The sequence below is a fragment of the Calliphora vicina genome, chromosome 2 (assembly GCF_958450345.1).
Source record: "Calliphora vicina chromosome 2, idCalVici1.1, whole genome shotgun sequence".
In the NCBI taxonomy this organism is placed as follows: Eukaryota; Metazoa; Arthropoda; class Insecta; order Diptera; family Calliphoridae; genus Calliphora; species Calliphora vicina.
Window position 1 is genome coordinate 37,519,868 of NC_088781.1, and position 26,973 is coordinate 37,546,840.

Sequence of the window (26,973 nt, forward strand, 5' to 3'; positions counted from 1 at the left end):
TGTTAACCCTAAACTATCGTTAATGATATGCAATAAATTGTTTAACATTTTTCCAGCTTAAAATTTTGAAAATACTCATAGATGCAATAATGCAAAATATCTGGGTATTATCCTCTACTCTAAATGGGAACTAGATACTCAACATAGGGTTAAAAAGGCAGCGGAGGCCCATTACACATGTCGTAAGATGTTTGGTAAAATATGGGGACTTAGTCCTAACATAGGTCAATAGCATATCCAATTTTTACTTATGGATCTCTTATATGGTGGACTGTAATTCGAAGAAACCATGTTGTAGACCAACTAGTCCAGAGATCAGCCTGCATAGGAATAACTGGAGCACTAAAAACTAGTCCTTCAGACTCACTGAACACTATATTGTATATAATGGCCATCTCTGCATGCAGCGCAGATGAAGGCCTCTCACTGAAGAATGCTCTTTCAAAGGCAGACGAATTAGCCAGAATGGAAAGTACATACTCCGTTTTATATTACGAGAATCCAATGTGTTTCCACGCAAAGAAATTATAAAAGAATGAATCTCTCCATGTATGAAATCTGACCATAGAAATCTGACACTGTTTCAAAAAACACACAAAAATTTGTCTACTGTTCGCAATACAAACTTCTTCATTTCTGCAAAATTTATTTGCATCGAAATTCAGTAAACCACTTATTTACCGTTGAAATTTATGGTAAAATTGATTAGAAATTTAATCCAAACTGATTTTAAAGTTATCGTTAAAATAGTTACCATTACCGAAATAATCCATATTTGCGTTAGCGTTACCTTTCATCCGTTTCAAAGCGGTAGTCAATCTTAAAATTTAAATTCAAAAGCGTTTTAGTTGTTGCTAAAGTAAATTATTTAGAAGTAACTCACTAAAAGTTAAATTTTTAACAAACTTAACATATTTGCTACGTGTTTCATTTTAAATTTTAAAATCCAGGATTCCTTCTTTCAATCATTTAAACATTCTTGTACAAAACAAGTTTTAATTTTCTATTTAGAAAAAGTTCAACAAATATAAATCAAATATAACCATTTCCCTTAAAAAATATTTAGTTTCGTTTAGGTTTTTTATGTATTTTTTTGTTTGTATTTGGACCAAACTCAAAAAAATGTAACTTCTCTTCATATGAACAACTACTGGTTTTAATTAAAAATTCTAGTCATTCATACAGTAGCATGTGAAAAAATAACAGGAATATAAATAGAGCATATATTTATAGTACATTGTAGTACAGTGATAGCTAAATATAAATTTACGATACAAAATCAATAAGATATGTTGACAAATCTACTTAAAAATTCCTAAATACTAACTAATATATTAATTGTGTAATTGGATGGACATTTTCCCTCCCTCCCATATCCTTGATTTTTTAATGCATAAGGTAGTTAAGAGTGCAGTGGAGCTACTTGCAAACAAAATACTTATGGTATGAAACAAATTTCAAATATAGTAAGGAACTTATAATTCTTCTAATCCAGCAGTTCTAGGAGACTGACCTGAACTAGTGAATTTACCTATCATTTAGGGGGACAACTAGTTACATAACTAACTACTTGACAAGTATATTTAACACGATTCACATACTGGGTATATCGAGTCATTCATCTTACTAGCTACCTAACTGCTTACTTCATCAGCTACTAACAAGTTATTTTAAGATGATCTCAAATATTTAATTGATCTGAAATAGTCAGTTAAAAACTCATCTCATTCTTAATCCAATAACTGGTTCCTCGTAAGCAATGCTTCATTCGACAACTCTCCAATAGATTACTTCTGGTGAGAAAAATAACTAATTTCTAAAGTGCAGTACAAAAATAAACGTTTAAAATGACTACACTCTAGATTACTTGGAGACACTTAAGTGACAATTGACTTCACGCTAGATAACCTGGGATATATAAAGTAACTAATTGACTTCTGTCTGCTCTAGTTAGAGCACATACTTGTTTAACTTCTGGGAACCTAACACTTTCATTACTTTTAGCTACCAGTGTAATATGAGAGGATGTGTTATTTTTTTAGTAAGTCACGTTCATTTGTGTTTCCTTCCTTAGACACCACCCGCAGCAGTAAATGAATGCCACCGACATTTAGTTTGTATAGATTTTTATGGTTGCTATTTTGCACTTTGTTAGATGTAAATGTTTGTACACAAAAAAAAAAAAATTTATGCAGGATTGTGTTTTTTTTTATATTCCCAGTGAGGAGTAAGAAGATTTCAAAGAGATTTAGTGATAGCAAAGAAATCAACAACAAAAAAACACTATAAAATGAAAACTAAAAACCTAGTAAATGCTCACGTCAAATACTATTTATGTATATATATAAAAAATGGAAGGATTAAAAGAAACCTAGTTACCTAGTAGCTTAAATAGCAAGGAAAGCATTTATGAATTAGAAAATAGAGTTAGAAAGAAATGTTTTTTAAATGGAATACAGGTAAAGTAATCATACTTAAAATTTTGGTAATGAATTATGATACATTTTAAAGAAAACAGCAAGTTAGTTAAATAAATATTAAACTCTTAAAATTAAAACTAATTGGAATATGTTAAGCATATTTATTCAATTTGGTAGTATGCTTTACGTCTGCAGTAAATGAGACTGAATTGTTTAATCATCATTAATCATTTATCATAATCTTTCTAATGACTGTTGGTTTACGCGGCAGAATCTTTAAGTAAGAGCTGCAATCAAATGTATCCTGCACGAATCATCGTCATATTTCCTAACTGGTAAAATACTTCTCATCTGAAGACAGCATTTCGACTGCTTTGATTATCTCAGTACAACACATGATTTTGGGACTCAATTCTGACAATTGCATGTGAAAGTAGCCTCAAAAATAAGAACTTCTGCATCATTAGTTTTGTCAAGTTGGCTGCCGAGCCTATTGAAACTGGCTGAAATCGGCCCATTATTTCACCTAGCCCCCATACAAATGTCCTTCCGAAATTTCACTTTATCGGTCATAAATATTTAATTTAAATATGTATCTCCACAAATTCCGTTCCAAATAAGTTTTATATATAGAAAATTCAAAATTGGAGTTCTTGATATGATCTAGCATTTTTAGTAATCTTATATCATGATTCAGCTGGACGATTGTTATCTCGTCGGGATTAGTACCTCAGATTTCATCACGCTCATCTGTAAGTATCGCTTTTTCTGCTGTTAAGAATGTAGATATTAAAGAGATTTAACTCCATTTCCACCTATCTGACTGTAAGAGCGAGATATTGGTTTCCAGCTGCATATAATTACACGCAGTTGTGCATAATAAATGCGATACCTCCACCTTTGCTTCCGGTGCCGTCTTTTCGTTGAACTTTGTTTCTGTTTACAGGGATTATTCGCAAGTTTTTTCAATTTTTATCTTATGTTATCGGATTGGTTGGGTTACTTATAGGGTTTTTATCCCGGGAATTCCCGATACACATTTCTCACTACCCGATTCCCGGGATATTTAGTCGGGAATCTCGGCAATTAAAAATTTACGAAAATATATAGAAAACAAGTTAGAACTCTATTTTTTCACCAAAAAACAGTTAAAATTTTTTACAGTTTTTTTCTTATATATCGGCGATAATAGACCGCTTATTATTATTATTATTTATTTGGAGTTTTCAGAATTCATTATTTATAGAATTCATTTTTTATTGAATCCTACTAATTGCTTTAAATCTCTTCTTCAAATCCATAACAAAATAGTATAAAAAATGTATTAAATGATTAAATTTTTCTTCAATTCAAATCTAGTTCAAAAAGGCTTAAGACAATTTTTTCAATTAATTTTGTAAATGATTTGATTTAACAAAAATTTAATCATTCAAAGTTTGAATAAATTTTGTTATTAATTAACTTTAAAATTAATAGAGTTTAAACAAATGCTTTGGAACGAATCTAAAAAATTAAATATTAGAAATAGATTTATGGAATGAAAGGCTGACATCTGTTAATTACGGATTAAGATTTTAGTGAATTAAGCTAAATAAAAAATTTTATTAATTAATTCGAAGCTCTGATATTTAATAATTATAACATTAAGTTTTTATATGAAATTTGGCTATAATAACAGTATCATTATATATTTCGGGAATACCCGGGTACCCGGGAATGTAGAAAAAAATTTCCCGATTTCCCGGGGAATCAAAAAAGGTCGGGAAATTAAAAAACCCTAGTTACCTATGACAATTTTCTTTAGGGACAATTTCAGTTGATCTTCAATATGGATATTACCCCTTATCTTCGGACCGTTGTCGATAATGTGAACGGTGATGGCTGTTGCTGCTGCGTTAAATGTTGCAAGTACTGTGATTGTAGCGATTGTGGTGTAGAGAATGAAGATGTGGGTTGAGCAGATAACAATGTTGAAGATTATTACGTCGTCTTTGGGAGCATGGAACAACTTAAGTTCATGTCTTAGTCTTTAACATTTTAGTACATTAATTGGTTTCATATGTGGGATTTGGTTCAACTTTATTCACAAGTTGATAATGATTATTAAATGGCTATTTCAACAAGCAAAACTCTAGGATTTGGGCTACGGATAAGACTGTTCATCAGCAATGTTGTAAAATTTTGTTAGGCCAGCTGTGAAAAACCATTCAACCATTCTAGTTTCAACAAGAGGGAGCCATAGCACATACTGCAGGTGCCTAAATGGCTTTGGTAAGAGACATATTCGGCGATAGCATTATTTTTTCACAAGCGTCGTTCAAATAAAGATATAAAATTTAAGGATTGATCGTAAAAAAGTGGCTGTAGAAATTCATAAAAAAGTATGTTTGCGCCTACTTAACAATCTTTTTATGACTGAAAATAATAGTGTTAAGTAAATTCTCTGCGAGGTGTTAAGTTTTCTCTAATTAATTTGCCACGTAAAAACATAAGGTAGACATGTTATATATCAATGGTTAGGGAATTTTGTCTATTTTTCAATAATATTTATAACTTTTGTCAATTAAAAAAATCATGAAATACTTTTTCGAAAAATATGACAAAAAAATTTTCTAATTTAAATTTTGCGACGATACAAATATTTCAAATTGAAATAAAATTTTTATTTATGAATATTTTTTAATGAAATTTTACCTTTATTTAGATTTTAGATATTGAAAATGGAAAAATAAAAACAAATTTTGAAATTTATAATCAGGAATCCGGCAATTCCCAAAAATGGGATTTTTTCGTTTTTTGACTATAATATCCATACCAGGGGCGGGGTTATCGGAACCCTTTACAAAATAATTAAGAACATATTGGCCATCTAAAATAGGTTTCTATATTTTGATATCTACTATGCAATTTGAGAATTTTTGACCTAAAGTTGAATTTTACATAAAAATAGGCGTTTTTGGAATGGACCTGGTTCCCTCATTATCAAAAATTATAAATAATTTTTTCATTTAAGATATTTGATGTAAAGTTTGCTTTTCAAAAAGTACAAATTCATTATGGGGCATTTCATGTCAAGTGAAGCAACTTTTGAAATCGATGTCTTCCGATCGGGATGAAATTTGCACCAAGGTTAGCTCTATTGGATAGTAACTCAGACACAATTTTTCAACAACATCGGTCGAGAACTCTCTGAGTTATAGGGGGTAAAATTTTGACAATTTGGTCAAACAGGTGTTATTTCTTATCCATGTAACTTATTACCTATTGTTCTTAGCAAAATGTGTCCCAAATAGTATAGATAGCTATTTCTTCGATCTTTCGAAAAAAAAATATTTAAAAAAAAAAATAAAAAATTTTTAATATTTTTTTTCCGAAATCAAAAACTTTTTTGACTTTTTTTTAAAATGGGTCCTTTTTTTTTTTTTTTTTCTTAAAATAAAGTTTAGATATTTTCCTTGAACACCTACTTGGTCGCTTAGTGGGATGCGAGTGGGATATCTATCAAAATAAATATTTTGTAACTCAAAACATAAAAGTTTTGACTTTTTTTGCAAAATCAAAAACTTTGTTGACTTTTTTTTTTCAAAATGGACCCTTTTTTAATCTTTTTTTTTAGGTCAAACAAAAGCTTAGATATTATCCTTGAAGACCCTTTTGGTCGCTTAGTGGGATGCGAGTGGGATATCTATCAAAATAAATATTTTTTAACTCAAGACTTACAATTTTTGACTTTTTTTTTGCAAATACGATTTTTTTTCCAAATGGGCCCTTTTTTTAAAATTTTTTTTGTAGTCAAAAGAAAGCTTAGGTCCATTCCTTTAAGATATTTTTAGTCCCTTAGTGGGATGCGAGTGGGATATCTATCAAAATAAATATTTTGTAACGCAAGACATACAATTTTTTAATTTTTTTTTGCAAAATCAAAATTTTTTTCCAATATGGGCCCTTTTTTAATTTTTTGCTCAAAAGAAAGCCTAGGTCCATTCCTTTAAGATATTTTTAGTCCCTTAGTGGGATGCGAGTGGGATATCTATCAAAATAAATGTTTTAACACAAAAATTGTATGTCTTGAGTTACAAAACATTTATTTTGATATATATCCCACTCGCATCCCACTAAGCGATCAAAACCATCTTAAAGGAATAGGCCTAAGCTTTCTTTATAGCAAAAAAAAAAATTACAAAAAGGGCCCATTTTAAAAAATAGTCAAAAAAGTTTTTGATTTTGCCAAAAAATCAAAAATTGTATATCTTGAGTTACAAAATATTTATTTTGATAGATATCCCACTCGTATCCCACTAAGGGACCTAAAATATCTTAAAGGAATGGACCTATGCTTTCTTTTGACTAAAAAAAATTTTTAAAAAAGGCCCCATTTTGAAAAAAAATTCGAATTTGCAAAAAAAAAGTCAATAATTGAATGTCTTGAGTTACAACATTTTTATTTTAATAGATATCCTACTCACATCTTCCTAAGTGACAAAATAGGTCTTAAAGGAAAAGACCTAAGCTTTCTTTTGAGCAAAAAAAAATTTTTAAAAAAAAGTCCCATATTGGAAAAAAATTTCGATTTTGCAAAAAAAAATTAAAAAATTGTTACAAAATATTTATTTTGATAGATATCCCACTCGCATCCCACTAAGGGACTAAAAATATCTTAAAGGAATGGACCTAGGCTTTCTTTTGAGCAAAAAAAAAATTAAAAAAGGGCCCATATTGGAAAAAAATTTTGATTTTGCAAAAAAAAAATAAAAAATTGTATGTCTTGCGTTACAAAATATTTATTTTGATAGATATCCCACTCGCATCCCACTAAGGGACTAAAAATATCTTAAAGGAATGGACCTAAGCTTTCTTTTGACTACAAAATTTTAAAAAAAGGGCCCATTTGGAAAAAAAATCGTATTTGCAAAAAAAAAAGTCAAAAATTGTAAGTCTTGAGTTAAAAAATATTTATTTTGATAGATATCCCACTCGCATCCCACTAAGCGACCAAAGGGGTCTTCAAGGATAATATCTAAGCTTTTGTTTGACCTAAAAAAAAGATTAAAAAAGGGTCCATTTTGAAAAAAAAAGTCAACAAAGTTTTTGATTTTGCAAAAAAAGTCAAAAATTTTATGTTTTGAGTTACAAAATATTTATTTTGATAGATATCCCACTCGCATCCCACTAAGCGACCAAGTAGGTGTTCAAGGAAAATATCTAAACTTTATTTTAAGAAAAAAAAAAAGTTTTTGATTTCGGAAAAAAAATATTAAAAATTTTTTATTTTTTTTTTAAATATTTTTTTTTCGAAAGATCGAAGAAATAGCTATCTATACTATTTGGGACGCATTTTGCTAAGAACAATAGGTAATAAGTTACATGGATAAGAAAAAACCCCTGTTTGACCAAATTGTCAAAATTTTACCCCCTATAACTCAGAGAGTTCTCGACCGATGTTGTTGAAAATTGTGTCTATCCAATAGAGCTAACCTTGGTGCAAATTTCATCCCGATCGGAAGACATCGATTTCAAAAGTTGGTTCACTTGACATGAAATGCCCCTTATACATCCTCTTATAAATTTTTTAGATAACTTAAAAAGAATAAAAGTACTTTTTTTTAAATTTTTTAAATTCAAAATTGGAACTTTGCTTTTTAAACAATTCTTTCTTTATTTGATATATACGTTTGTTGTTGAACCTATAAAAGAAAAATGGAGAAAATCGGGAAATTTTTGGAACCGCGGTCATCAAAAAACTGGAGTAGGGTGGGTAAAAATGTTGAAAATTTAATTTTCAAATGCGAATATCTCCTAAGCTATAAGAGATAATTGATATCTACGACGAGGTTTTATGTAGAAATCGACGAGAATATTCCATATACGTAATTTGAAATCGGAACACAAACGAAGAAATAGGATCATTTTTAAAATTGAACATACCCAAGGTGTCCTACTTTGGGGACACCTGGCCGCGCTCCTGGTGGGCCCATGAGGTCCAAATTCAAAACATAAACTCGACAAAACTTTGCGCGTGTGAAATTTCATTCAAATCGGACTAAGCGTTAAGAAGTTACAGATTTATTTCCCTCTTTTTTTTTCTCATACCACTGTGCGACGTATATAAGACCATAGTAAGTTGGACCTACAATGGGTCAAAATCGGAAAAATATTTTTTAACCTGAATTTTATTTTCACCAAAATAAAATTTAAAAACAAAATTTTTTTTTTCAATTTAAGAAAAATACTTTTAAAATTTAAAAAAATTTCCAATAACAATTCATTTTTTTAAAAAATAAAATGAAAAAAAAAATAAATTTTGTTTACCCAAAAATATTTAAAATTTGTATTTTGAAGTATAATTTGGAGAAGGGTATATAAGATTCGGCATAGCCGAATATAGCTCTCTTACTTGTTTTGGATTAACAATGATGATATTTGAATCCTTTGTGAATTATTTAAACATAACAAATAATACTTAATAAAATTTCTGTCTTTGTTTTTAATACTACTAATATTTTGCATTGTACAGAAATGTGCATACCAATCCTTTATTGTTTTCTATATCTATGATATTTTAAATTAATTTTACACAAAATCCTTCATACTTATGTGAGTATTTGGTCAAAGAGTTCAAAATCCTGCTGTTGCCTTTTCGATATGGAAATCATAATTAAAGTGTTGTCATGGTGCCAACATGTCTCGGTTGGAGCACAAGAATTTTATGCAATATAACTTTATATTTGTCTTTACACAAACAAAGTCATCTTTAGAGGATTTTGAACAAAAGAAACATCAGCTTAGTGATTGGAACATTAAAGGAATGCCTGTGATATGAATTTAATTAAAAATATTGACAGAGTGAATATAGGAAAAGTACAAAAGTGTAATAAATTTGTATTTACAATTAGTTTTAAAGTTTTCTTAAAGAAAAATGAGCTTTGTTTTACATTTTTTAAAATACTAAATTAAGAAATCAGTTTTATTTTTTTTTTAAAGTACAAAAACTTAGCTTTGCTGATGATATAGAGAAAAAAGTATAATTTATTTAAGAAGAAGTGTTTTAACAAAAATATATAAAGCTTAAGCATTTAAAGTTATTTGCGTATCTGCAAAACAAAGTAGAGACTTCATAATAATACTAAGGATTATATTTACTTCGTTTCATTTCTATGTTTTTAAATGGTATTTTCATCACCTGATTGTTAAAAATAGCAGCACAAAAAACTAGTGGTAAAAATTTATGAAACATTGTTATTCTCCTACTTAGTGAGGTAGTAATGTCCATTTAAGTTGATTTATGTCCCGGTGTACTCCTCTGACAAAAAATATCAGTTATTTCTGACAAAAAAATAAAAATGAAAGTCTGACAAAAAAAATAATAATCAAAAATTCGAAAATAACAATTAAGTTGTGATTTTTATTATAAATGTCATAAAAGGAATTGCTAATTTTTTAAGGCCAAGAACGAATCAAGCCAATATCTGATTTTCTGTTCTAAAGTAAAGCGAATCACAGAGAGAGCGTTCCTCTTCGATCGAAGAAATAGTAGCCAGATGGGGCAAGGTATGGATTATAAGGCGGGTGATGCAAAACCTCCCATCTACTTCATTCTGAATAGTTTTTAACAGGTATTGTTGCAACATGTAGCCAAGCGTTGTCATGATGTAATATTACGGTTTCTTGTACAAGCTCCTGTTGAGTTGGACAATAATCTTCATGAAGTAATACTTTAAATTCTTGGTCTTCAATCTTGTTTGGATGGCCAGGGAGATATTTGAATTCCATGTCAAAATGATCACTTCCGAATTGCACAAGCCATCTTTCGCATATTGAAACCCATGGCACACATTCACCATAACATTCAGTATTTCCCTTCGTAGTACTTCATGCTTCCTTTTGCCTTTATAGTATAAAGTTTATACGATTACTCTGCGACGATTGTTTTAAAGAAAAGTATAAATTTTTCTTCATCTATTGTTGCATACGTCTATTGATCTATATAATCCTTTTCGCACCTCAGATACAACGATCTGAGTAGATCTTTGCACCTCGCATTGAGCCTACATCCACAACGCTTGTAGCATTCCTTTTGTCATTAAGTTATTTAAAGAAGTTAGCCTATGTACGAGTCTGTGATGAAATCTTATATCACCAACAGCTTCTGCCTTTGCCTGAAGACAGAATTTTGAATTAATTTCCGAGAAGAAATTAACGAGGTATTTAAAAATTACACCCATATTCTAATAGCGTCCACTTAAACGCATAAATACCCGAAACGGTGGAGCAAATAACGCAGTCTCTTGTTAACTACGAATCCACATCCGAATTCGAGCATTTCTAGATGGAAACTGTCTTTTCCCACCATGAGACTTCCTGAATTGCAGTAACGTGTGCTTTTGTTTGCCGGTAAAGTCAGGTCCGTAAATTATTAGCGCCGACATTAGGAGATTACATTGAAAGTTATACCGCCTTTTGCTCGGTCGCCAGCATTGGGATACCCATTGGGATACCCCTTTGAAAATTGGGATCATAGATACCAACCCCAGTGTCACCATTAGCCTGTTTGGAACCATCAGTAAACCATACTTGATCGGTATTATTTTGCCATCATGTTTGATTTAACTACTCGTCCCTTGCAGGTATAAGGACCCTAAACTTCCTATTTAACACCAGAGTGACATATAGTCCGATATTGCAATACTAGGATCATTTGCAAAGATGCCTAGAATGCACATGTGCCCAACCAGATCTCCCGACATTACACGGGATATTCCCGGTAGTCTGGATGCACTACTATAGGTCTCCGCCATTACCAATAAATGTAAGGGTGGGATGCACCCAGAGCATGAGTGGGACAGGTCCTCATGGCGATTAAAAATGCAGGCTATAAGTAATATCCCTTCTCTTATATCTTTACTGTCATAATATTTATAGTCGTTGAGATAAATTTAACGAAATAACTTAATTAGATGTATAAAGTATGGTGTCACAGAAACAGCATTGCGATTATGCCAACACTTGAGTTATTGCTTACAAATTTTAACATTTCTTTATTTAAATTAACACAACAGTTTAAATAGTCACTATATTTTAATACACATACTTTAAAATTTACAAGAATACCTAGTAATACAATGTTAAGTCTGACAGCGCCTATGATATAATAACTCCTCTGCAATACGATGTTACTATTTATAAACACAGTGTCATCTTCTAGTAGTTTCATGAATTATGTAACGAACAAAATTGGAGTGTTCACCTAGAGCTTTTAGCAGCTTTAATGTTAAAGCTTTACCAGTTATTTACCAGTTAATGTTGTCATACTTAAAAACAATGTTAACAGTCTGTTGTCATTATTGTTGATGAGTAGGAGTTTCTACTGATGGAAGTGTTAATAAATATGATGAATGTTGCAAGCAGCCATTACAAACCGTTAAATTCAAGTTGATAATACATTTTCATAACAATATTTTGATCCCGATAATATTTACATGCATTAATCTAGCATAGTAAAATTCAGATGCATCAAGCCGTTCTTTCAGGAATGAATTCGTTTAATTTTTTTTCTCCACTACCCCTCTTGGGGGCATTTACCTTCGACAAAGCATCTCCGTCTTATACGAATTTTTGCAGTTGTTTTTCGCGTATTTCCAATGTAGATTGCACTGTCCTAATTATTGGAGTATCGTGCGTCTCCATGTACGATCTTGCCATTAAATCCATTGTTATTGTTTGTATCAGTTTAAACGGTTGTTGTTCCAGCTAATTAGATGATTGGTCTGCTGTAGCGGGTCCTCGGATACATGTATGATGTTGCCAAAAGGATTCAATCGATTGTAATTATTGAATTTTGTCAGTTTCGTTAATCGGTTGTTGTTCCAGCTAAGTAGATAATTGGTCTGCTGTAGCTGGTCTAGGATAATGGTGATGCCATCTGTTGTTGCCTAGAAACAACGCCCTCTGTGTATTTGGTGTAGTGGTGGGGAACCTTGCTGATCTTTGATTCCTACCTTTTTCTCCCAGGGGATTTCGGGCTGCCTGACCTTTTCCATGATGTTATCCCTCTTTTCCAAGTGGAGGAGTGGGGCTTCTTGGATGGATTGTTTAGAGGGAGGTTAATTTTAAAAACTCGAAAACCACGATTTAAATTTTTTCGTCCTCTGCCAGGTATCGAACTTGGGGTGCTTGGTTCGATAAATTAAAATTTTATTTTCAATTTTTTTTTTTATATTAAAACTTTTCGGTTTTCCTTTTTTAATCCCCCTGGATCCGCGCCTGTACTAGGCCAACCTTCTTCATCAAACAACGAACCAGATTTGAGTCGATTTTTCCCATCTATGTAAATAGTTTAGACATATAGTTAACAGCAATGTCTACTAAACCTAACATTTATTTTGTTCTTCATATTTCCTTTTTTTTCTTCATTCTTTTTAATGCTCCTACATCCCATTGCTAACTAAAGCAGATTTATCATTATAGTAGATGATGCTAATGGCGATGGTGGCATTGGTGATTTAGTTGATGACATTCCTTTGTATGCATGACGAAATTTACATGCTATGTCGCCTACATCAGAAGGTATGATAATGTGTATTTCATTTTTCTCTTTCTCTGCAACATTATCTTCTTAACGTTTATTATCCTTATATCAGTTATTTTTCCTTTCTTTTCATTTATGTTTTTGAATATAAACGAATTTTGTTTTTAAGATTGATGCTGCTACATGCTGTAGTTACAAGTTCATTTAGTTATGGATTTTGTTTTAGAAGTTCCTGCATGAGTGTTTGTAATGACTGTGTCATTTATTCTATTGAGTTATTATTAGTTACATAAACTATGTGGAAATGTTAAGCATACATACTCCTGGGAGGTGTATGATATTTTTAGGTTTATTTTTGTTTCCATAAAAAAGGGACATTTATTTTTTGACACGTGATTTACCAAAAAATAAATTGTTTCCCTAAAACATGATTAATGTGGGAGGCTAAAAAATCATAACGGCAGAAAGGTGGAAAAAGGTTATGATTTCCGTAAAAAAATATAAAAATATGTTTATTAGGGAGCAGTGGATTTAAATTGGAATCCTGTAATAAACTGATTAAATTTAATGTGAAGAAACTTGAAAATGTATACGAGTATTTACTTACTTTAATATTTCATATGTAATGTACATACTTATTATACTCACCATTAAAAAAGATGGGGGTTAAATTGATTTTGTCATTCCGTTTGTATATTTTTGTTGCAATATAGATTATGGGTCCTCGTAAGATTCTAAGGCGATCTAGCTATTTCCGTCCGTTTGTCGGTCTGTTGAAAATACGATATGGCACAAAGGAAAGGAGCTAGATGGCTGAAAATTACTCTGTGATGAGAAGGTTTGTTTGGAATTGAAAATAGGCAATATCGGTCAATGATTTCACCTAGCCTTTATACAAATGTCTGACCAGAATACAGTTTGAGCAGCTATAGATATGTTGATTATGCGGAAATCCTGATAAAATGTTGCACAAATAAATTCTAAATACTCTGAAATTATACTGTAATATGTATCGCAGGTCCCCCTCAGAAAATGTCTTGAACATTAATAATCGGACTGCATTCTACCACCTACAGAAGCTCAACATGTATATAATAAAGTTTAAAACCACATTCTCTAAATATCTGCTATATTTATTATACCCTCCACCACCATAAGTGGTGAATGAAGGTATATATAAGTTTGTCATTCTGTGTGTAACATTGAGAAATATTCATCTGAGACCCAACAAAGTATATATATTATTGATCCTTATGAAATTCTAAGTCGATTGAGCCATGTCCGTCTCTCTGTCCGTCCGTGTAAAGCACGCCCACGTCCAAAATACACAAACAAACTTAGTAGAGTTGCAAGAAAAATGTTTACTATTGTCCTAAGCAGTCGGGTATTGAAAATCAGCGAAATCGGTAAAGTGGAACCAAAGTTATGAATTAAAAAAAAATTGATAATTTTCACATATTTTTGGAAATTTTATGTAAATATATGGCAGCTAATATCGTAAAATTTTGCACTCGTTACTTTCATGATAAAAGGAGTAACTCTGGTGAAAATTATAAGAATCGGTCAATGATTTCTCCTAGCCCCCATACAAATTTCTTCTCGAAATATGATGCTATGGTCTATAAACGCCTACAGAATAGCACTATCCATAGAAAATACAGCAAAAATAAGTTTCGTGGTAAAAAAAATTATATTACAAAATTTTTCGCAGCCCATATTTGACCATAGCCCACATATAAAGTAAATCCGAAAATCTCTTAAATAAGCATAAATGTCTTATAAATGTCGCTATCAAGTCGAAATTCGACATAAATAATCCCCATATATACCAAAATCGTTGTACCTAATTCTATGAAGATCGGTCCATAATTGGTTATAGCTCCCATATAAGGACCACTTCCGAAAAACACAATAACCTACATAAATATCTAAAAAATATCAATATCAAAACAAAATTTCACACACATCCGTATATTTATACTTAGAAATCATACTACTGGATTTTGTGAATATCGGTCCATATTTGACCATAGCTTCCATATAAGGTCAACTTCCAAAAATCAGTTAAGTACTCATAAATCTCTTATAAATCCATTTATCATGCTAAAATTCGACAAAAATTATACTCATATATATAGATATCACTGTACCAAATTTTATGCAGATTGGCCGATAATTGGTCGCAGTTCCCCTATAAGGCCCATTTCCGAAAAAATATATTAACCTTAAAAAATATTAAAAACATATCGATATCAAAATGAAATAACGCACAGATCAATAATTTGTATCCAGTAATCATACTTCTGGATTTTGTGAATATCGGTCCATATTTATCCATAGCTCCTGTATAAGGTCCACTCCCGAAAATCACTAAAATCCTCATAAATTTCTTACAAATATAGTTATCAGGTTGAAATCCAAAACAAATTTATTCACTATATACAAAAATCGATGTTCCAAATTTTATGATGATAGGCCCATAATTGGTCATAACTTCCATATAAGAACGACTCCAGGAAAACACATTAACCTGCACAAATATCCAAAAAAATCTATACTGAACCAAAATTTTACACCGATCATTAATTTGTATCCAAGAATCGTACTACAAGATTTTTTAAATATTGGTCCATAATTCGGCATAGCTCCCATATAAGGTCCACTCTTGTTAATAGCGTTGTTTATATGAAATTCTACAAAAATAGCCCTTAAACACTTAGGACCATAATAGGTCATAGCATCCATATATTAAACCAAAATAGTACACAGATCAGTAATTTGTATTCAAAAATCATAATACTGAATTTTGTGAATATTGGTGCATAATTGGCCACAGCTCTCATATAAATACATAAAAATCACGTAAAAATATTTTATGACAATCGAGTCATAATAGGTCATAGCTCACACATAAGTAACACAACCAAATATTTTGAAATTTGTCTAAATATATTAGTATACCTTTTTTATACTCTGTTTCTTCACTTTAGGTTAAATGGGCAAAATGTTGATCCAAACGTGTTAACTAATTATTAAGTATATAAATTGTTCAATTCCATACGTTCTAATAGGAATTTCAGTTATAAATTGCTGAATTTTTTTTTGTACATTTGAAATAAAATATCTTCTGCTTAAACATTTGAAATAATATATCTTCTGCTTAAACCAGTCTTTCTAACAATTGTTATATTATTTCAGTTTTTATACCATCATATTTAGGTGGAGGGTATTTAAGATTCGGCACGGCCGAATATAGTACTCTTACTTGTTTTTATCTTGTAATTGTTCTCTTATCTCCCACTGTATTTTATCAATAACGTCAAAAAACGTGTATTTAAAAATTATTATTTTATTTTTATATTGCTTGACTGTTTTATTATTTACACTTAATGTTTGAATTTTATTTACAATGATTTTTCTTTATCTTATGACGTTAATTTTTTTTAAAATATTGAGGTAATCTTTTTCCATACCTTGCCCCACCATGTAGTAGGAGTATCTGTTGCAATTGTTGTCGTAACATTATTGCCGTTCTCTGTTGTGTTTAGTGGCGAACTCCAAGTGGTATTGGACGAGGATGGCGACGTAGTGGTGAGATTTTGTGCTGGACTTAATGTTGTATTTTGCCAGGGATTCCAGGTGGAGTTGGGCCAAGGGTTCCATGTTGAATTAACAGATGGTGGTAATGCGGTACTATTCTGCCAAGGGTTCCAAGTGGTATTGGGCCAGGGATTCCATGTGGTATTAGGCCAGGGATTCCAGGTTGTGTTAGGCCATGGATTCCAAGTAGTATTCGGCCAGGGATTCCATGTTGTGTTGGGCCAGGGATTCCAGGTTGTATTGGGCCAGGGATTCCAAGTGGTATTCGGCCAGGGATTCCATGTTGTGTTGGGCCAGGGATTCCATGTTGTGTTGGGCCAGGGATTCCATGTTGTGTTGGGCCAGGGACTCCAAGTTGTGTTCAAATTTGGCGGTACTGTGGTACTATTTTCCCAAGGGTTCCAAGTTGAATTAGGCCATGGACTCCATGTGGTATTCGGCCAAGGATTCCATGTTGAGTTAGGCCAGGGATTCCAAGTCGTATTTGGCCATGGACTCCATGTTGTGTTCAAATTTGGTGGTACTGCGGTGCTATTTTCCCAAGGGTTCCAAGTTGAATTAGGCCATGGATTCCATGTGGTATTCGGCCAGGGATTCCACGTTGAGTTAGGCCAGGGACTCCATGTGGTATTAGGCCAGGGATTCCATGTAGTGTTGGGCCAGGGACTCCAAGTGGTGTTCAAATTTGGTGATACTGCGGTACTATTTTCCCAAGGATTCCAAGTTGAGTTAGGCCAGGGACTCCATGTTGTGTTAGGCCAGGGATTCCATGTCGTATTTGGCCATGGATTCCAGGTTGTGTTGGGCCAGGGATTCCAAGTGGTATTAGGCCAAGGATTCCATGTAGTGTTGGGCCAGGGACCCCAAGTTGTGTTCAAATTTGGTGGTACCGCGGTACTATTTTCCCAAGGGTTCCAAGTTGAATTAGGCCATGGATTCCATGTTGTGTTAGGCCAGGGATTCCATGTCGTATTTGGCCATGGATTCCAGGTTGAGTTGGGCCAGGGATTCCAAGTGGTATTAGGCCAAGGATTCCATGTAGTGTTGGGCCAGGGACTCCAAGTTGTGTTCAAATTTGGTGGTACTGCGGTACTATTTTCCCAAGGGTTCCAAGTTGAATTAGGCCAGGGATTCCATGTTGTGTTCGGCCAAGGATTCCATGTGGTATTGGGCCAAGGATTCCATGTGGTATTAGGCCAGGGATTCCAGGTTGTGTTGGGCCAGGGATTCCATGTGGTATTAGGCCAAGGATTCCATGTTGTATTTGGCCAGGGATTCCAGGTTGTGTTGGGCCAGGGACCCCAAGTTGAATTTTGCACAGGACTCCAAGTAGAGTTTAATTGCGGAGAAACCGTAGAGTTTACAGCTAATGGAGGATACGAGTTATCTGCCAAACAAGTTTGTAGTTTTTCATTTGTATTAATTAAATCACTAGACAGCTGTTCTAATGCGAAACGTACACACTTTTTGGTAGCCTTGTTAACATGTTGATTTTCAAGTTTCAAATCTTTAAAACTTTTAAGAACCTAAATATTAAAGTATACCAATAAAAAAACTCAAGCCAATTTTATTAAAAACACAATTTTCTACTTACAACATCAACAAAACAGTCCAGATATGAATCAGAATCCTTACTTCTGTTCTTGCAACGTATAATGTCACGTGACAAATGTTTCCTTAGGCGCTTAAAAGAGTGTCGTTTAAAATAATGTTCCAAATCCTTCGAAGAAACATCAACACATTGTCTGATTTCCTGGCCAACTTGTGACAATATCTCTATATTTCTCAATTTGTAGTCTAGAAAACATTGGAAGTTTTCCAAACCAATGGGAACATCTTCAGGCAGTTTAAAATGTTTTTCCACGTCGTTACTCTTGAAAATGGCATCGTATAATAGATTCCATGCTTGAATCGTATCACTTAAATCTTCATTTCTATTTTCAGTTGAGTCCAAAACATAACCAGAAGTCTAGTATTGAAAGAAGTAAAACTAAATGATTAAATTTATTACATTATTAAAAGAAAATCCATATAAAACTTACCAAATTATTGCTGAAGACCAGCAATACTATGGCCAAAACACCATATGCAACTTTCATGGTTGCGTTTCGTCTAGTTTTCACTTCCGAATTAAATAAATGTTTTCACATTCATTATATTTAAATATACAAAATTTAGCTTTTTTCTGTGTTTTTATTTATTTATTTACTTTTATCAAAGATAACAGAATGATAATAAATAACTAATTACAAATACAATAATTTCATTTTATACAATAATATAACACTGACTCACAGCATTTGATAAAGTGTCTAAATAATTTTTATAACATGCCATTGTAGAATTTTATTTTATTAAAATATATATAACTACATGCATATATTTGCCTAATTCTTAGAATCATTTGTTTTCAACACTTTCTTATCAAAACTTTTTATATCTTTTTGATAATACCTGATTTAGGCAGTAACGTAGCTAGACGTTGGGAATCGCCAGTTGATGATAACTTATCTTCTTTTGGCCCTTACTATGTCAGACAATTAAGTTTTTAGTAAGAATTTATGAGCCTATTAATCACTGGTACTTGTAAAATGCATTTAATTATGTACTTTATTTTCAATTGTAATATTTATTAATATAGTTAAGGAACAATTATAGTGATACATGTTCTTAGTCATAGTCATAGCTCCAATATAAGGCCTACTTCTGAGAATCACTTTAATTAGCAAAATTTTGTACCACGGGAGTCAAATTCACCCAACTGTCCACCCAAGAGTCAAATCAACCCAACTGTACAGAACTTCGGCCTGTGGATTTGGGCCCTCGTCAAAAAAAGAATTAAAGAGCTCAGGAAAGGTATCCCAGGACATATCCAATTTTAAGCGTATGTTGACCACATCGCAACTACAAAAGCTATAATGGGAACATTTTTATGAAAATAATATTTTTTGAGTGTTCTCAAACAAAATTTTTGTCTCTGGGGAAAAGCATATATTTTTAAGGACTGCTAAACTTTTTGGGTTGAAGTATTTTCATTTTATATAATTTTTTCATCTGACACGATGAAGAAAAACTGAGTTCTGCGGGATTAATACAAATTTTACAAATTTATTCAAAGTATTGGCCATTGTATTGACCATATGATTCAGAGCCAAAAGGGCTGTTCATATTGCGAGACCAAGAACGAATCAAGCCAATTTCCGATACCCTATTCTGAAGTGAAGTCTATCCCAGAGTGAGTGTTCTGCAAAGGGAGTGAGGGGAAACTTCCCAACCACTTAATTCTAAATAGTTTTTAATAGCTATTGCAACATATAGCCTAGCGTTGTCATGATGGAATATTACAGTTTTATATCTTGCCGCATATTTTCGCTTCAAACAAATCAGTTGCGTGCGGTAAAGGTTCCCTGTTATGGTCTCGCCAGATTTCAGTAGCTCATAATAGATAGGAATTTTTTGGTCCCACCAAATAACGAGAATTACCTTAGCGCCATGGATATTTGGCTTTGGTGTCGATTCGGCTAGCTGGCCGGGCTTCACATACGATCTCTTACGCTTCGTGTTATCGTAGTGGATCCATTTTTCATCGCAAGTGATGATGCGATGCAAAATGATTTTATTTTAGAGCGTTGAAGCAGACAAAATACAAAATCGTTATTCAAAGTCTCTCAGCTTCAATTCGTGCTATAAGCAATTTCACTGCTTTTGGGTGAATCCTACTCCCAATGATTTTGCAAGCTCTTGTTGAGTTTGACAACAATCTTCATGGAGTAATGTCTCCAGTTCTTGGTCTTCAAACTCATTTGGCTGGACTGGGCGATATTTGTGCTCGGTGTCAAACGCACAAACCATCTCTCGCATGTTGACACCGATGCAGTCTATATGCTTCAGCATCACTTTTTTTTCAAATTATATGACGCTTTGTTGGCACAAAATTCGACATTTTCGAAGAACATGAAAACTAAATCTTACCAAACTAGAAACACTATAATTTTCAATAACTAAGTGAGAATAAATGACAGATATTTACCTTTCAAAATGACAAATGAGTTATTAGAAGAAAAAATCAAAAATAGATACGCCATCTATTGTAAATCCCGCATTTTTAAGCCATAAACACAATTTTTTGATGGTACTTTAAAATACCTACAAAAATAGGTTGAAAATATATACATATATTTTTTAAATTCATAAGAATTTAATCAGAATTTTTTGAATGGCCCTATATATAGTTTAAATGCATCAACAGTTAATAAGATAGCACACGGTATATATCGGCAGAGCGGATTTTTTTAAGGATAAACTAAATTTTTAGAACCAAATTTTACTACGATAGATAAAGGGTTAACCCTTTAATGCATATTGTTGCCAATTGTCTACATTCCAGTTCCACTTAATTTTAGACGAATATAATTCAGATTCTAATTCAGAAAAATCAAATGGAGTACCAAAAGTTTCAGCTAACGAAATTCTAAATCAAACTAAAGCTAAAGGAAATATAATAAATAAAAATCAACTAAATATTTGATACTTTATAGAAAAATAAAAGTAAAAATCATGCATTTAAGGGTTAAGTTTTTACACAAATGCAAATTTTAAGTGTTTCTTTATGAAAAATAAAAGTATCATGAAATTTGAACCTTTTATGGTAAATCTTATTCTTAAAATTTATCTAAAATCATTTTTGCTTTAAAATGATAATCCCTAAGTTCTATAGTTTTTAATACATAATACCAAATACTTCCATAAAATGCTTATATCTGCACTTCAGGGGACTCATGAACCTTGCTCTCTTCTAAAATGTTTAACCTTGAAACTTTGAATATTTCATACATAATATATCAACATAAGTAGATTATTTAATTTGGAAAATTGTTGTTGACAAGTGTAGTTTAAAAAAAACTTTTAAACATATTTTAACTACGCCACTGCCCTAAACTGCTCAATTATTTATTCATAATTACCTAGTTTTATTTTGTCTATATATATTGTTTTTATTATTTGAGGAAGCGTTTTTGTTAATGTGTGAAAAACATTTAATTTCATTAACAGAAAATGCACAAGTATTTTTCTTGGTATTAAATTATTTAATCAATTAAGTCAGCAAAATCGACAATAATGATGAATGTATCACCCGTTTATGATTGAACAATAAATGTTAAATATGTGCATTGAAATAACTGCGAGACAGTAAAATATTTGTTTTTAACACTTGTAGATCTAATTAGAAGGGATTTTGGGAAATTCGAAGGTTTAGGGGCTAAAAACTGGTAAAGTCGGTAACCTTATATCTTTTAAACTATTGGGTGACTTAAAAATGCGGGATTTACATACGAATTGAAGCTGAGAGACCTTGAAAAACGATTTTTTATGTGAGAAATGCTGCCTGAACGTTATGAATGGAAATAATTATTTAACAAGGAACCTGTTTCGAACGCAACAGATTGATTTGTAGCGAGTGTTGGCCGAAAAACGCCCATAATATGCGGTCAGACATAAAATCGTAATACACCATCATGACAACGCACACTGGTTCAAGGGCGGCATTAATTAATTTTTTTTTTATGTCTTCTGATCTACCTGATTTTTTCACAGTTTGTAATAAACAATGTAATTATCATGTACCAAAAATATTAGGCTTATATCTTTATCACTTTTTTGTCCAGAGACATTCAAAGGTGACCTAAATGAATGCGTTTGAAATGACCGTATAAGATATGCTACCTTTTATCGCTTCATGCGGTTAAAATATTCTTGTAATGACACTATAATGATTTTTTTTTTTATAGAAATGGATGTTATAAATGTTACTACTATAAATTGTCCAAAAATATTTATTTTCTCCAACTTCTGTGGATTGTACGTATTGATCTCCAACGACCTCTAGCCCGAGACTTATATCGAATTAAAGCCTGAAGTCTCAGCTAACGATTTATTAAAAATTCAGCTGCCCGTTTTTGCCCCTAAGCAATTCCGGTACAAAAAACAAAAAAAAAATTAGGAAAAATGTGCTTCACAAGCATGTTATTGCGCATGCAGTAAAAGCTTTGGAGCTGAGGTGTTTTCGAGTTGATTCGTAATTGTTCAGCTTCCTACGGGTAATGGGGGCCAGTACGTGGCCCCTCAAATTTGGTCACCTCGGGTCTAACATTTTTTAAAAAAATCGCTAAAAATCCATTCATTGTCCGAATGAGCTGAAATTTAAAATATAAATAGTACTTGAGAAGATGTACTAAAAATACGATTAGATTTGTAGATTATCGATATTAGTTGAAGAGATATTTATGTTTATTGATTTATTTTTTTTTAATTGTGCTCGACCTTGTTTTGGTTTTTTAGATATGGCGGCCCAACGTAGGGTCGAAATTTTTTGTTAACAACGTCAGCTATATTGGCGATAAAAGTCTACATAAAATAAAAAAAACTTGGAGACAGTTATGTCGTCCCTATAAAAAGTTACATGCATACAAAGTTAGAAAATGTAAAAACTAAAAAAAAAATATAATATGGTGATTTTCCATGAAGAAAAATATAAAATTTGAATTAATGTAAAATTTTAACGGTTAAAGATATCATAACAAAATTTGGAACTGATATAGACTCAAATGTCCTTAAATCAATGGCATTATAATTTTTGACATTTTTTATTTTCAAATACCGAAATTCCTGAAACGGGGAAAATGTGTTCCAAAAACTCAGTTTTTTTTTAGAAAACTGCCTACTGTGACGTTATTTACCGTGTGATAGTAAAAAAACTTTGCAAGTATTTAAGGAACATATAGGGCTATACAAATAGGGGGCTATTTCGAGGATCGATGCTTTGGCTTTTTAAAAATTTTTACTCAAACCAAATTTTTTTTTTTTTTAAATTAGCCAAGTTTGGATAGATCTAGGGAGTGTTATGTCCGCTTATGTGAGCCAAATTTTAGTTTACACGCTTTTCCATTAAGTTCTCTTTCCGGATCATATACAAATTGTATATAGTTCCGAAGAAAATTTTTTTCTACAAAAGAAAAAATATAAGCACTTTTTTGGTAAAAAACATAAAAAATACGAACTTTTTACATGTTCCAAATTTGGATGAGTGTAAGTTTTTATAGGGACGACATGACTCGTATCTAGTTATTTGTATTTTATTTAGAATTTTTCGCCAATATAGCTGATTTTTTTAAAAAAAATTTCGACCCTCCGTTGGTCCGCCATAACTAAAAAACCAAAAAAAGGTCGAACAAAATTAAAAAAAATAAATCAATAAACAAAAATATCTCTTCAACTAATAGAGATAACCTACACGTGTAAGCGTATTTTTAGTAGATCTTCTCAAGGACTATTTATATTTTAAATTTCAGCTCATTCGGATCATAAATGTATTTTTGGCGATTTTTTTAAAAATTTAAGACCCGAGGTGACCAAATTTGAGGGGCCACGTACTGGCCCCCATTACTCCAAGGAAGCCGAACAACTGCAAATCAACTCGAAACCACCACAGCTCCAATCATGTGAAATTTCGTAATAATATCTCTAATAGTTCCCGAGATACCGAATTATTGCCAAAAAAATACGTTTCTGAACCACTGTGCAACGCCTGGCCGCATTTTAAATATGTAAAATAATTTTGCTTAAAGATACTTTCATTGCTTTACCATAGCAGAACAAGCAAGGTACAATTATTAGAAAGTACGTTCTCAATTATACATTCCCTATAACGTCAAACAAAAGAAAATTAGAAAAAAATAAAACGTAATGTCTAAGACAAAAAATAATAATTAAACAAATTTTTGTGTATTTACTTTTTTTCCTAAAATATTCAATTCAAATTAAATTTTTTCCAAATAAATATGTGTTAGTTTTAATATAACGTGCAAAACATTGAGAAAACAAAATAAAAAGTGATTAGAGTAAATGCGTTATTTGACGTTGTAGGGGTAAATATTGAAAACTCTCCCCAATAATTGTACCTAGTTGGTTCTACCATGTGCTTTACTATGATTGGTTGTCAAAATGGGGTCATTTCAACTCTACTTGACTGTTCGTGTAGTGAAGTACGTGGATTTATGATCTGACATATATAGATATATATTTCTGACTTAATAAATTATATTCATTCCTGTTCAACTTTACTTTTGCTAGTACGTCTATGTAATGTGTATTCTGTTCTCATACTATTTAATATATTGTATTAATTTCTTAAATAAACAAAGCGTTAATTTTCTTTTCGATTTGTTGCCTGCAGCAGATGGCACATTAGAAAAGTTTTGACAACTACTCGTATACATTATTTATTTTTAGGATTTTCTTCTTTAATAAAAAGAAAAACAGAAGTCGTTTGATAAGCAGATGTAATCAATAGAAGTATGTAAAAAATATGCAAGCTTAAGGCGTTTGACTTATGTGATATTTATTGCGAAAAAAAAGAGAGCCAATAGGAAATGGATACAATGAATGTTGATAAGCAATATTAGTTGAATAGTTTGAAATTGTTTAGCTAATATCTATCAAGATTTTTTAAGACAATATTATATTTTGAAACTGTATTGGGATCCAAACGCTGGTGTTCAAGGCTATGAAGTTGTTGAGAATAAAATTAATGTATGCTTGGTGATATATATGTATGTAAGTTCTGTAATGATTTGCTTGCCTATTTTTCACAAGCTATAATACTTCAAATTTCCCACTGGTACTTTCCTCAAATGTAAATTTCATAAAACACAATGTCTTACAAAACAATGATTACAACTTCAGGCCATTTGGTTTATTAAAATGACCATTTTTTTTAGTTCGTTTAACAATCTACTTGTATCTTTGTAAAAAATGAAAGAAAAAGAAATTCTTTGAAAAAAAACACAAATTTTTAAAGTTTCTTTTATACATTTTTTTTATATTAGCACTCATGACAGAAACAAAGAAAATATTTTCTATACCAATCGTAAAACTTTAACAATCAGGACTTTATTCGATTTAAATTAAAAGGAATTTCACATATTACATCCTTCAGGACTTGACTAATCAAATGAAGGCAAAAAACACTCCCGTGTGATACTTCAACAATAATCTGTCATCATATGTTCATCTCAGCGACCTTGGTAGCTATCGTCCATCACTTTTAAATATAGCTGGAAACGTTCCCTTTGTTTTTCTTCTCAATGCGATCCAAAATTTTCAGGAAAATTATATATCTTATCAAGTCAGTGAAGGCATCTTGTGAAAAAAGTGAGGGAATCGTTAACACTTCATACGGTAAAGCAGGATATGGTATTTTCCTTTTTTTATAGGGGAGGGTATACATGCTAAAATATTGTTCCAACACCCACTTTATGGTGGATAGATTAAATGATGTGCGTCTGTACGTCCGTCCGTCTAGCTGGCTGTCCATGTAAACCTTGTGAGCAAAGCACAGGTCGCAATTTTTAAGATATTGCGATAAAATTTTTCAAATTTTTTTCAGCCCAAGGTCGAAGGCTGTAGAAACTTGCTAAAATCGGTCCAGTATACGACCAAGGCCCCATGCAAATGTCCTCCCGAAATTGGACTTTATCGGTCATAAATGTTAAACTTATATAGGTATCTATACAAATTTCACTCCAAATAAGTTCTATATATATTTAAGGAATTAATTTCAGCTAATTTTATGATGATCGGTCCATAATAAGACATAGCCCGACCATGTGGGGCTTGACCGACCATACTTTCTTACTTGCTCATACCATGAATTTAATAACACAAAACTAGCAGTCATCAATGTGGTTTGTTTCTCACTAAGTCTGTGATAGGTTTTCTAAACTGTATTCACCACAAATGTAAAAAATACATATCGGTCATTGCGACAACTTTTTCATTACGAAACGGGCACATGAATTTACTTATTATAGCCAATTTGACAAACTAAGGTAGAATCAAAGCTTTCATGTGTTTATTTACAGGTTCTCTTTAGTGAATATCCCCAAGAGGTCATGCTATTTTAAAAGAATGTGCAACCAAAGGATACTCATCTTGATATTTCGACGGCCGTGATATCATCCAGCTGCAAATCGCTGTTGCATATTAGTATGCCGTCATTGTGCAAGATGGTCCTATAATACCAGCATACTCGTGGGAACATGATTGATAGCACCGTACGATACTCAATATTAGACACGAACCGGATGATATACGTCTGAAACAATAAATTAAATGGAGAAAAACTGAGTTTTCAGTTTTTCATTTCGTGATCCTGTTTCCTTTTAAAGGGACTTCAAATTTTCAGAGAAGTACATTTTTAAAAAAATGTTTTAAAATACTTCTGATCACCTACTATGTCAAATTTAGTGTCAAATGATCAGGAAGAGTTGTAAAATATTTCGTATTATTTTTATTTTATCCTGTAACCATCAAAAGATGTCAAAAATGTCCTTTCAAATTTTTATTCTTGAATATCCTTTAAGATTTTCA

The 26,973-nt window shown here is 31.9% G+C and overlaps 1 protein-coding gene across 1 annotated transcript; it reads right to left on the minus strand.

Moving 5' to 3' along the window:
• Window positions 1–16,278: 16,278 nt before the first annotated feature.
• On the minus strand, window positions 16,279–18,703 carry LOC135952131 (mucin-2). The gene is made up of 3 exons (XM_065501935.1): window positions 18,588–18,703; window positions 18,140–18,514; window positions 16,279–18,071 (listed from the first exon to the last, which is right to left on the minus strand). Exons 1-3 carry the CDS (start codon window positions 18,642–18,644, stop codon window positions 16,389–16,391), a joined length of 2,115 nt encoding a protein of 704 aa, XP_065358007.1. The 5' UTR covers window positions 18,645–18,703; the 3' UTR covers window positions 16,279–16,388.
• Window positions 18,704–26,973: the final 8,270 nt, after the last annotated feature.